This window comes from Helianthus annuus, chromosome 1, assembly GCF_002127325.2.
Source record: "Helianthus annuus cultivar XRQ/B chromosome 1, HanXRQr2.0-SUNRISE, whole genome shotgun sequence".
NCBI lineage: Eukaryota > Viridiplantae > Streptophyta > Magnoliopsida > Asterales > Asteraceae > Helianthus > Helianthus annuus.
The window spans coordinates 118295811-118310437 of NC_035433.2; the positions used below are offsets into that span (position 1 = coordinate 118295811).

Genomic DNA, 14627 nt, shown 5'->3' on the forward strand with positions numbered 1-14627 from the left:
CATTAATAAACGCTACAAACATACATTTGAATCGATTCAAGCTGAAGGTTGAAACACATATATTCTTTCTTGCGATGAATGTGTATGCTAAAAGATTGTTCCTCATAGTGACGGCATTAGGGTTTTCTTTTGAGATGATGATATTGGATGAATGGCGTGGAGGGTTTTCTATAATGCTTTTAATTTCCAAGTTTCACTTAGGCCCTTCCATGTACATGTTTTAAAAATAATACACTCTAATCATATCTTGTACCAAATACAACAAGGCCCCTTTATGATACTAACCTGATGCAATTAAGTCTCAAAGTTGCTTGACATCTCATATTATTTATTTACGAAATATGCATCATGTACAACATAGTGTTCTCGGAATTTTGGGGCGTTACATATCAGTTACCAATTATAGCTTCTAGCTTCAAGAAAATCACCTGTGTATCAAGAGTCTCTCTTTTCATAACCCAAAACCAAGTTCTGCATCTTCTTCGTTATTTCTCTCACCAGCGATTCCTACAAACGAGATTCATCTAGCAGAATCATAATCAAGGTATCGTTATATTGTGTATTATTCATGAAAAGGTTTCGTACAGTGCTTCTTTATACACACGAATTCTCTCGCTTCAAAATCTAGGGTTTAGATTGGTACGTGTAATCAATGTTGTAGAAGGCGCTAGGCGCTAGTCGGGCGGTGAGGTACCGCCTAGGGATTAATCGGGATTAATCAGGATTAATCGGGATTAATCGGAATGGGATTTTTATATGTATTTTTCCAAAATTATATATATATACCCAATAATATAAAAATAATACTTCAAAATTCACATAAATACTTCAAGTTTCAGATAGTATGGTTCGATTTTGACCTATTTTGACCGATTTTGACCGATTAATATAGTCCGATTAATCCGATTTTTGACCGCCTAGGACCGACTTTGACCATGGCCGATTAATTGACCGACTAGCTCAAAATTAGGCAGTAAGTGGCCACCTAGCGCCTAGGCGCCGATTAATCGGCCGCCTAGGCCGATTTCTGCAACCATGCGTGTAATCAACCAATTGGTAGTGTATTTCTTCCGATTTGGTAGTGTATTATTCTTATTCTTATTTGTTTTTTTCTTTTTTTTTCATATAGTAATGATTGGTCCAATGTTTATGTATTGTTCTGCCCTAATGTCGCTAAATGAGTTCACTATAAAGATACGGTTAGTTTGCTGTGTATAACGAACTGATTACATGTGTATTTGTTCAAACTTCACCATGTAACATTCTGATATTTTGTGTCTGCCGATTTTAAAATGTTGGTCGAAAGATATGGGTACCCTGTTCATGTGTGTACATAGGTAAATGCGAAATCCGATCATTTAAAAGTTTGGGTTTAGTTGTTGTGTATGAAGATAGTAGAATATGTGTAGTAGGCCTGATTACATAGTGTTGCAACCTGATTTGTTTTGTAGTTGTGCCAGTATCCTAAAATCATGTAGGTTGTCCTTTTTTTGTGCTCAATCGATTTCGTTGTGTATAAAGAAATGTTTTGTAATGAGGTTTATAAGAAAATGGTGTAATATGTTAACTTAACAGTTGTAGTAATACACATGTGTAAGTGACAATCTTTTTAAAAATGGTGTAACCTGTTAACTTAACAGTGGTAATAATACACATGTGTAATTGACAACATACACATGTGTATTAAAGTTTCTTAATGAGCCTTTTTAAAAATGGTGTAACCTGTTAACTTAACAGCGGTAATAATACACATGTGTAATTGACAACATACACATGTGTATTAGACAAATTCATTGTTAATAATTTTGAATACAAAGTGAGTGTATAATATTTAGTACGATACATAAGTGTATATAATTTAGTTAACCTTTTATTTTATCTGTACGTAGCATGGCAAAAACACATGAAAACGGCATCAAAGATGCTGATAAAGAGGATGAAAGGTTCGTATTCAATACGTCATATATTAAAAAAATATCGTTGTTTATTTAGACAAATACAAGCCTAATATTTGAATATTTTTTTATTATGTTCGTCTGTTTTCATGTTATTTGTTTGATACAGACCACTGGCCGGTCTGATGAAAGAAAAAAGGAAGCAACCAAAATCGGACCGGGATAAGAAGGAAGAACAGGAGGTGCAAAAAGAACGATGGGGTAAGTGCGTCAGTCATATGTATAATTTTGGATGATATTTCAGGGCATACATAAAATGTAACGGTTGATTTGAAACACTCATGTGTACAGGAATGATATATTCAGCACAAGCTATGGAACCCATTTGATGCATTTTTATGTATCTGATCTTCTCCCAAATATTTGTCTGAGTTCTTCGATAATAGACCGTTGGGCTTCAATGCTTAATCATGAGGAAGTGAAAAGACGGGAGTTTACGATGCCAAGGCTGTCTAGTCACACCGCCCTTTTTGTAAGAACATTTTTCATATAGATACCGGATTCTGTAAATGACTTAATAATATTATTTATACTATTTATATTGGTTATCTTTGTTCGAAATATCAGACTCATGAGATGCTGACTACATCGAGTTATGATGACAACAAACGGTTAGAGATGTTTACTAGCAGTTTGATGGTTGTGTTGGAAGAAAGGGAGGAATTGATGGACCTGAAACATTATGGGAACCTTATTTTCCCAATTCCAGAACGATCTCATTTTTATTTGGTTTGCTTTAACTTGAAAAATCTGGCAATAACTGTCATAGATAATATGCATCCTTGTAAAAGTCATGTTAAAGTCTTTGACGGTGCCGATTTTTTCTTGAAGTCAAAGCCGATGAAAGTGGTGGGTGATTGTTGTCATAGTATACACATGTGTGCCGCTTCTTTAATTCACAGACTTTTTTTGTGTGCAGAAAGATGTAGTTGTAAAATACCTGAAGCGTGTTCGTCATCCACGATGCTATGAGATTGGAGCATGCAATCCTGTTCGTTTGGAGATTGGTTGGGCAACAATAGGAAACTGTGAAGACTGTGGCATATACGCGATGCGACACATGGAAACCTGGATGGGAATCAATGAAGATCGCTGGGACGTTGGGTTTCCAACTGAAATGCCTAAAGCCAAGATCAAAATTGCACAAACTTAGGAAGAAATTTGCTGTGAAGTTGATAACATCGGAGGCGAACATACATCGCAAATGTATTCTATAAGAAGCCTATCATTATGCTGGCATCAACAAGATTAAGTAGATTACAAGACCTGGCGAAGACTTTTAGTTTGTCTAGTTTATTTTCCTTGTGTCTAAACAGTAGCTTTACTTTTGGGTTAGCTCGTGTAGGTTAATAGACTACTTAATACGCTTTGTTTCACTTGGTTTATGTTGAACTATCGTATTTAGGATAACGTTAACAATATCCAATGTTCCTTTTCTTTAATTATTATGGTCCCATTGATGTTCATTTTGTATGTTATAAAGTTACCAAAGATCTATGACATTCTGATTTATATGAACGTTGTTCTATACACATGTGGGCAACGCAATTTCATATGTACCTATAATATTACGAGACCCAAATACACAGTTGTTATTCTAAACACTATTACCTACAGGAAAATAGTGGATGCAAATGCACATGCCTAACTCGAAACATTGCCTCCTACACGACTACTAGTTAATGTAACCTGTATGACATATTGTGACCCGGTAGAGAACACGCCTACATTGTCCATGAAACATCCATGGTTACCTGATAACATTACAGACGGCTGAACCATATCTGTATATGTTGTAAGACAGACATATAGATACCCTTTTATTCCACATGGAATCTAATAGTGGATGAAAATGGGACTTCAATTAGACTCACGCATGCCACAACATATGTAAACTCAAAACCGGGATGTCGCAGAATATACATTGTTGACATCTCTATTAATTTGTACCTGTCATAAAAACAGTTTGACAAGAAAATTTTCCAATGTATCGACCGCTGCGATTACTAACAACACATACACATGTGCAGCTCTACCATTCTAAACTACTGGAATGTGAATACACATGACCAGCGACCAGTTAGACTCTTATAACCTACTGGACAACTTGCAAATGTAACATGTATCACATAACGGGAGTCAGTATAGGCCACGTGCAGATTGTCAATAAACAACCATGTAAAATGGACAAAACTTTACAAACCCATAGACTCCAGTTGTATATGTTATACCGAAAACAAATAGCACCAAAGTAAAACCATATAAACGAAATTAGGATAAAAACGAGTTTGAGTTAACATCAACTGTGATTTAAAAAAAACATAGAACAACTGAAAAGAGAACATGAAAAAAAAATGTTGTTAAGCTTTACGTAACCTATTCTTCACTACCAAAATCATCGGATACGTATTCTTCGGTTTCGTATTCTTCATATACATCGTCTTCTTCGTCGGTTGTCGAATCGTCCTTAACCGGGGTCACCCTTTTTAAGCAGACAATTCCTCTTATCTTGACCCCTAACCCGTTTATTGCAAAAATTGCATTTCCGCCTCGGTTTTTTACTCTTCTTAATCGTTCGGATTCGTTTCTGTCCAAATTTATAAATCCTTAGTACAGTAGAAACTCTATAAAATAATACACTTGGGACCACCAAAATTTATTAATTAAAAGAGTTATTAATTAATCGATAAATTAATAATTATTAATTTATATATTAATTAATATTTTATTAATTTATAGTAGAATACTTAGTTTACAAACACCTTTCAAGCTTCCACTTAATTATTGTATACAATGCATGTATATCAAATGAACGACCCAATTTGAAAGAAACCTTCAATCTCTCACCTTATTATGCTTCTTGTGTTCAATGTATCGTTTTTATTATGGTTGTGTTCAACTTGATAAAAAAATGGTCGGAAGAAAAATTCTCTTGATTGTGGATAATTGCCCTGCTCATCCAAAAATTATTGAAGGATTACGAAATGTTGAATTATTATTTTTTTTTTTTTTGCCACCAAACACAACTTCAAAAATTCAACCTTGTGATGCAGGGATCATACGAGCTTTTAAGATGCATTATCGTCGTCGATTTTATAGAAGTCTTTTGGAGGGTTATGAATTAGGGGTTCCAAATCCAGCAAAAATAAATGTATTAGATGCAATGAATCTTGCAATTTCAGCATGGACTATGGATGTTCGTGCAAATACAATTGCGAACTGCTTTCGTCATTGTAAACTTCGATCAACATATAACATGACTTTTGAGAACTCAGATGAAGGTGGTGAAAGCACTCAAGAACTCCAGAATTTGATCAAAGAGTTGGGTTATCGCAATGCAATGGATGTCGAAGATGTTCTGACTCACCCAGAAGAAAATGTAGTTGCACAGTTGTTGACTGATGAAGAAATTATTGAAAGCATTATTGGAATTAATAAAGATGATATCGATGAAGAAGATGATGAAAGTTCTACAATGGAGCCCCCTTTGCGAAACGAAGCTATTAAAGCGGCAATCACATTGAACAATTTCTTGTTGAGCTATGAGAAAACAACATCAGAAGTTCTTTGTGACAACCGGTGATTTACGGCTCTTAATTACGCGATTAACAGATGTTTAAAACGATGATAAATAATGTTTATGATGTAGATTAACTTAATTAGGCCTCTGGAGTGCCTAGGAACGCTTATCGGACGCTACAGTGCACATATGGTGATTTTCGGAACAACTGCGCAACGATAAACGACAACGAACTGACACCGTACAAAATACTGATAACGCCGACAAATACGGATTTTCTACGAATATTTTATATTTACGAATTTAATGTTGTGAATTTATTATGCTTCCGTACGTCCCAAACGCAAACGTGAATTAAAAACGCGATGGCAGGAAACGCACCGACAACGAAATGAAAGCGACGGAGACGCCTGTATCCTTCAGAACTTACATTTTACGCTATATTTAGCTCCGTGATAAAATTTTAGTAACTACAGTCGAAACCGGATCAGAAAACGAATTAAAACGACAACAACACGGTTTTATGTGATTTTACCGTTATCGACGCACGAACGCGACAACATTGAATACCGACACTATTTTATATACTTTTAAATCAAAAATTATAATTTATGATATTTTTACGATAATCGGGTATTGATATCGGGTCTCGTAGGAACGAGCGGGCCACTTTAAGCGCGAGATTGGGCTTGTGGGCCTTGGGCCCAAGCCCAAAGCCCACTAACCAAATTCTTACTATAAATAGCCAATTTGTTTGTCAAAATACTCATTTACTGCAAAAAAAAAAAAAAAAAAAAACAAAACACAGACCAAACACAATCCCACACTTCGTTCTCTCTCTCCGGCGACACACACAGGCGGCGGCACGGCGGTGCTCCGGCGACTCCCTTTTTGGCGCGTGACGGCGCGTACACCCCTCTTTTTCCTCCGATCTACCCTCTAATCCCTTTTCTGGAGTTGGTTCGCGGATTCGAGCGGCGGTGGCAGCCACCTTCTTCTCCGATGGTCTCCTCTGACGAGCACAACCCCCTTCCTCCTGTTGAACTGAACGGCGACCACCACCACCGTCTGGTGGTGGTGCGGCGATGATACGCAGGGGCGATGAGAGAGAGAGAGGAGAGAGAAAGAGAAGCGATGGGAGAGAGAGAACCGGCGGTCGGAGACTCGGACCGCGTGTCGGTTCATTTATCCGGTGGACGGCATTATTATCCGGCTGGTTTTCGTCGGAGAAGATGACGATGGCGGCGGCGGCGGCGGTGTAATCAGGTTCTGACCAGTATTTCGGCCAAAATCCAGCGGGTTCAAAGGAGTTGGGTCGATCTAAGTTTTGATTCGGGTTTGTTTTGTTTCGGGTTTTATCTTGGGCCTCCTGTTTTCGGTTATAGTACAAGCGGGTCAGATTTGATTACGGGTTTGGATGTTACGGGTCAGAAATGAAGCAGTTTGGGTTGACTCGGTCAAACCGAGTCAACTCGGTTTAACTCGGTCCACCGAGCCAACTCAGCAAACGGGTCAGACGGTTCGGGTCAGCTTATGAAGCGGGTCGGGTCGACTCGGTCAAACCGAGTCAACTCATTCAACACGGTCTAACCGAGTCAACTCAGTTGACTCGGTCAACTCAGTCAACGGTTCGACATTTGACACGAAGAGTGGTAAAGTCTAATGGCGAATTAATTTGAATTTATATAGTTTTAATTCAATACGTGACAAACGTGCTTTAACCGACCCAAATTAATTTATAAGTGGCGTGAAATTTAATGAAATTTTATATATTATGATTTGAAAGTTGATATACGGTGATTAATTATAGTGTTATGAAAATTTTAACGACAATTTGTGTTGTCAGTGCCGTCCAAATACAGAGGAAACTCTCCCCGTTTTTCGAGAAAATCCGTACAATAAAACGCGACCAATTATACAACGAAACTAACGGATTCAAACATTCTTCTATCAAAATAAATATAAATATATATTTACTTTTGACGATGTTACATAACTTACAAACATGTTTATAACATTTCGACAAAATCGTTTTACAAAATAACGAGCTTGATAGTTTTATAAAATAAATATATTTAGTTATATTTATTTCCAAACAACAAAATTCGGGTATCTTTTATAAATGAAATATAACTATTTATGTTTAGTTTAAACATTGAAATCTCGAGGGTTCTTTTATAAAAAATAAATATAGTTTATATATATTTATTTCAAACATCAAACAATTCGGAGTTCTTTTATAAAAATAAATATAGTTTATATATCTATTTCTAACATCAAACGACATGTATTCTTTTACAAAAATAAATATAGTTTTATATTTATTTCAAACATCAAACGACTCGATGAACATTCGATAAAATAAATATAATTTTATATATTTATTTCAAACGCTTCTACGGCAAATACTCGTATCTTGATAATCATCATACGAGATGCAGTATACATAACATGAGTTTGTTATATATTGTTCTCATATAAATATCCTTTACACACACATACGATTTATCGGGACGACTAACACGATTATAACAATGTATTTCTTTATTTTCATATAAATATTCATATAAACTTTCGAAAACTAAGTGTGTATAGACATAGTAAATTATCATCGACAATAAACGAAACCTAACAAGTATAACTTAGTCGTTTGCATTAAGTTACCAACGTACCGTCAAATCGTTCGGTTAACGATTCGGTAGAGCTCGATGACGCGTAGTTTAGTTACTGCATTTATTTAGAAACTTATAAGATATTCCGTGTTAGGAATATTGTAGAATGCACACTAGCAAGTCAAGTCTTGGAAACGACACCACGAAGTCGTAATTAGCTAGCTTTGCACAAGAATATTCAGGTGAGTTCATAACCCCACTTTTTACGATTTTACATTTTTATGAATGTTTTCGGGGTGGAAAGACATGCACGATTTTTCAGGAACATACAAAGTTTTTCGATAAACAAAGACTGTATATTTTTAGACAAAGCACGTTTTGCAAGAACATACAAAGTTTTGAACAAACGCAAAACTCGTATTTCTAAATCATATTACGAACAGATTTCGAGGAACTCAAATGATTTACGAAAGGTTTATACTAAACATATCGGTTTTTACAAAGCAAATGTGTATTTTCGAAATGTGAATGATTTTCATAACTAGGGACGGGTCGTCTGGGGATAATATATAGAGACTAGGGAGTAGGCCTTAGAGGCTGGGATGTTCAGCTTTAGAGGCTGGGGAGGTTCAGCCTTAGAGGCTGGGGAGGTTCAGCCTTAGAGGCTGGGGTAAAATACATGTTATAATTATTACAAACATTTATTTACATGGTATGGTTAGCGTAGGGAGGGTTTATACTACTAGATCATGTGAGGGGTGGGTACAACACTTGAGGCCATTAATCCTCGTTGTTAGGACTGAGGGACACAAGGGTGATAGATCTATTTGGGTGTAGCGAGCCCACACCCGTGAGGCCGGGGCGGCCCATAGAGGTGACTGTGTCTTCCATCCGAAGCCCGGTAACAAATTTGCTAGGTTTGAGTTTCCCTGCACTTTCTCACACATACCAATGGCTTTGCAGCCCATTGGTGATCTCTTTTTCCTTATTGCTACATACCAGGGATTTTTATCATACACACTTACAAAAATACTTGATTTATACAAATTAAATACCATGTTTTATACAAATTATACAAAATTTTACAAATACAAGAGTTTACAAATACATGGTTTTACGAGCATAAATTGTTACAAATACAAAGTTTCCATATAACTGGGCAAGAAAATGATTTTAAATTCGTTTTCTCAACATTATTTCATAAACTGGTTATTCAAAAGATTTATTTCAAATCTTTTACAAACAAACTATGAACTCGCTCAACTTTATGTTGATTTTTCGCATGTTTCTTTCTCAGGATACTTTTTCAAAGCATGGAACGGTTGGAATAGGAGAATCATTGGAAATTCGAGTACTTGGCAGGCGTTCAATTTTTAGAAGTCTTAGCTTATTTGCTTCTGCTGTGCAATGAAGATACCAGTCCAGTCACGCCAAGCTCTGATAATTTCGGGGTGTGACAGATTGGTATCAGAGCTATAGGTTAAGCGAATTAGGTTTCTGTAGGAATACCTAGGCTCTAACCTCACTTTTCTCTGGGACTTAGACTATTGAGACGTTGAATACATACAGAACGCCTAGTACTCAAATATGGTCTCCAACCGTTGCCGAGAAACAAACAGCCAAAATTCTGTTTTCAAGCATACGCTATTGTGGTGTTTCATACACGATACATAAAACAATTACATACAGTACACAACACTCTGAGAGTTTAAGAAACATGCATTTAAGACCTTCGGAAACTTATGTTGAAGTTCATTAAAGGTCATCACGTAGGAACCGCGAATATTAACTCGGGCACACACTATTATCCATATTGTCTATGATATTTTAACTTCCCGAGCAGGCAGCCTACGCATAACAACACTCTAGTGCACAGGTATACGCGAAACTTAAGCTATGCATCAACGGAGATTGAAGTACGACACATACGACTATCGAGGTGAGGCCTTTGAAAAGACACGATGGCGCAATTCAACGACAACGCTAGATTCCTGTTAGCAGGAGAACTATCTATCATGAAGCGGCGGTTTGGCACGCGGTCCTGCAAACGACACGAGTCATGCTAAGGAGAAGACGCATGCCTTCGTATTCCCCTATCTTATTAACGACGAATACGCTATGTTCGACATTCCATGGTAATGTCACCTAACAACTGGTCGTTACATGAAACCCCCAGGTAAAGTTCTTAAATTTCTTTTATTGAAAATTCGACTTTCACATTTACTGAGTAGATTTTCGTATCTCTACTCCTTTTAATGGTCATTGTGTCACGATCATTTCTTTCATTATAGCGAATATTCATTTGCTTCATTTCTTGAAAAATTCATATGTTACGCATGCATTGTTTGTTACGCATATGGTTTCGTTTGGAATAAGCGTTACATCAAAGTCCAAATATTGCTTCGCTAAACCTAATTATTGATTTGTGATTCGAATGACTCGCATTATTGTAATTGTTGGCTCTTTGTTATCAAGTCAACACATTTTCTTGAAATTTCTTTTCTTTCAAGTTACATACATGGTTTTGTTGCGACCATGTCGGAAGTTTTCTTGTTGATACATGTATTTATTGTCGGCTTGCGCCGAAATCAAGTTCAATTGTTGAACCTGCCCATTACACATATTCAATTCAAAGCATCATATGATGTATTGGGAGCATCATATTCAAATCAATTTTTAACGAGCACTTCATTTGTTCCGAGTCGTAGTAAATTTGTTTGGTTTACGACTCCATTAAGTCGTTTGTTGATTTCGACACCTTGTGGTGGTATTTTCACTTATTTGAGGCTTGCGCTAAACTCGCTTACATATCTCATGCATGGATTTAAATATTTATTTATTGATTTGTTTTAAATCCGCTTTGAATTATCATATTAAAACAGTCTTAACACAATCGTGTGTTAGGACGATGGTACACAAAATTCATTGCATATTCCGGTGTACCTCCTAACGGTCCTTTCAACATCGATCGAATGTTTTGCGATATTCATTGCTTCTTCGTCTTCGCTCGAAGACATTATTTCTTTGATGTTCAAATTTCAATTGAAAATCCTATGATGTTGTTAGAAACAAATTTTCATATTTACTTCATTACGCTTTCAATTGACTGCAAAACACAGGTGATACTTGTTCGATCACCCCTGTTATTGAATTGTTTCATTCATTGCGACACCTTGTGGCGTCGATATAACTTGCAGCTTGTGCTGATCACGATCGAGCGTTTCATGCAAACTATTATATTTGAGGTTGTTGATTCTAAGTTCATCCAGTGGATGTTATTGCTTCTAGAACTCATTTACACGTTGTAAACGTTCATATGGAATTCGATTGGTCGAAGTTCCTGTTCATTGTTGAATCCCTGTTAACTTAGTCACATTAGTGACTGTACCTATACGTCTCGGTTCCTTTGACATCAATTACTGAGACACATTTCTTTTAAACCGTTGGGTTCTTATTGTTGAGTAATGTCATTAAATTCACATGATTCGAATAAGTCTTGTTTCGATTACGCGGTCATTCACTTTGTTATTATTCGGACTTACCTGCGAATAACACAATTCTGAGGAGATAACATAGTCTAAATTTCGAGGACGAAATTTCTGTAACAGGGGGAGAATGTGACAACCGGTGATTTACGGCTCTTAATTACGCGATTAACAGATGTTTAAAACGATGATAAATAATGTTTATGATGTAGATTAACTTAATTAGGCCTCTGGAGTGCCTAGGAACGCTTATCGGACGCTACAGTGCACATATGGTGATTTTCGGAACAACTGCGCAACGATAAACGACAACGAACTGACACCGTACAAAATACTGATAATTTCGACAAATACGGATTTTCTACGAATATTTTATATTTACGAATTTAATGTTGTGAATTTATTATGCTTCCGTACGTCCCAAACGCAAACGTGAACTAAAAACGCGATGGCAGGAAACGCACCGACAATGAAACGAAAGCGATGGAGACGCCTGTCACCTTCAGAACTTACATTTTATGCTATATTTAGCTGCGTGATAAATTTTAGTAACTACAGTCGAAACCGGATCAGAAAACGAATTAAAACGACAACAACACGGTTTTACGCGATTTTACCGTTATCGACGCACAAACGCGACAACATTGAATACCGATACTATTTTATATACTTTTAAATCAAAAATTATAATTTACGATATTTTTACGATAATCGGGTATTGATATCGGGTCTCGTAGGAACGAGCGGGTATCTTTTATAAATGAAACATAACTATTTATGTTTAGTTTAAACATTGAAATCTCGAGGGTTCTTTTATAAAAAATAAATATAGTTTATATATATATATATATATTTATTTATTTCAAACATCAAACAATTCGGAGTTCTTTTATAAAAATAAATATAGCTTATATATCTATTTCTAACATCAAACGACATGTATTCTTTTACAAAAATAAATATAGTTTTATATTTATTTCAAACATCAAACGACTCGATGATCATTCGATAAAATAAATATAATTTTATATATTTATGTCAAACGCTTCTACGGCAAATACTCGTATCTTGATAATCATCATACGAGATGCAGTATGCATAACACGAGTTTGTTATATATTGTTCTCATGTAAATATCCTTTACACACACATATGATTTATCGGGACGACTAACACGATTATAACAATGTATTTCTTTATTTTCATATAAATATTCATATAAACTTTCGAAAACTAAGTGTGTATAGACATAGTAAATTATCATCAACAATAAACGAAACCTAACAAGTATAACTTAGTCGTTTGCATTAAGTTATCAACGTACCGTCAAATCGTTCGGTTAACGATTCGGTAGAGCTCGATGACGCGTAGTTTAGTTACTGCATTTATTTAGAAACTTATAAGATATTCCGTGTTAGGAATATTGTAGAATGCACACTAGCAAGTCAAGTCTTGGAAACGACACCACGAAATCGTAATTAGCTAGCTTTGCACAATATTCAGGTGAGTTCATAACCCCACTTTTTACAATTTTACATTTTTATGAATGTTTTCGGGGTGGAAAGACATGCACGATTTTTCAGGAACATACAAAGTTTTTCGATAAACAAAGACTGTATATTTTTAGACAAAGCACGTTTTGCAAGAACATACAAAGTTTTGAACAAACGCAAAACTCGTATTTCTAAATCATATTACGAATGGGTTTCGAGGAACTCAAATGATTTACGAAAGGTTTATACTAAACATACTGGTTTTTACAAAACAAATGCGTATTTTCGAAATGTGAATGATTTTCATAACCAGGGATGGGTCGTCTGGGGATAATATATAGAGACTAGGGAGTTGGCCTTAGAGGCTGGGAGGTTCAGCCTTAGAGGCTGGGGAGGTTCAGCCTTAGAGGCTGGGGTAAAATACATGTTATAATTATTACAAACATTTATTTACATGGTATGGTTAGCGTAGGGAGGGTTTATACTACTAGATCATGTGAGGGGTGGGTACAACACTTGAGGCCATTAATCCTCGTTGTTAGGACCGAGGGACACAAGAGTGATAGATCTATTTGGGTGTAGCGAGCCCAGGCCCGTGAGGCCGGGGCGGCCCATAGAGGTGACTGTGTCTTCCAGCCGAAGCCCGGTAACAAATTTGCTAGGTTTGAGTTTCCCTGCACTTTCTCACACATACCAATGTCTTTGCAACCCATTGGTGATCTCTTTTTCCTTATTGCTATATACCAGGGATTTTTATCATACACACTTACAAAAATACTTGATTTATACAAATTAAATACCATGTTTTATACAAAATTTTACAAATACAAGAGTTTACAAATACATGGTTTTACGAGCATAAATCGTTACAAATACAAAGTTTCCATATAAATGGGCAAGAAAATGATTTTAAATTCGTTTTCTCAACATTATTTCATAAACTGGTTATTCAAAAGATTTATTCAAATCTTTTACAAACAAACTATGAACTCGTTCAACTTTATGTTGATTTTTCGCATGTTTCTTTCTCAGGATACTTTTTCAAAGCATGGAACGGTTGGAAAAGGAGAATCATTGGAAATTCGAGTACTTAGCAGGCGTTTAATTTTTAGAAGTCTTAGCTTATTTGCTTCCGCTGTGCAATGAAGATACCAGTCCAGTCACGCCAAGCTCTGATAATTTCGGGGTGTGACATTCTTACCATGCTAAGGAAAATTAGAGACGAGATTCAAGGGGAAATTGATTTCAACAAAAAACAAAAGACAACTGAGTCATTTTTCAAGAAACCTTCATAAATCATTCATGTAATATGCTATATATAAGGAATTATTAATTTATATTTTATATGGGGTCTAAAGAAATTATCAAAAATGTATTATCTTATAATTTTAGCAAATTATTAATTTAGCACCCTATCCCCGAGTCGGGACCGGCAAAAAATATTATCTTAGAGAGTTATTAAATAATCGAGTATTAATTTATCGAGTTTCTACTGTATAACATATTGCCAAAATTTATAAATCCTTAGTATAACAAAAAAGAATGATACAACTATGCTTATA

The 14627-nt window shown here is 35.8% G+C and overlaps 1 protein-coding gene across 1 annotated transcript; it reads left to right on the top strand.

Annotated features, from left to right (window-relative positions):
* Positions 1 to 4824: 4824 nt before the first annotated feature.
* On the top strand, positions 4825 to 14339 carry LOC110929135 (CENP-B homolog protein 2-like; the record flags this gene model as incomplete). Its single annotated transcript, XM_022172258.1, has 2 exons — positions 4825 to 5534; positions 14276 to 14339. Coding segments are annotated over exons 1-2 (774 nt in total), but the record flags the coding sequence as incomplete, so codon positions are not given.
* Positions 14340 to 14627: the final 288 nt, after the last annotated feature.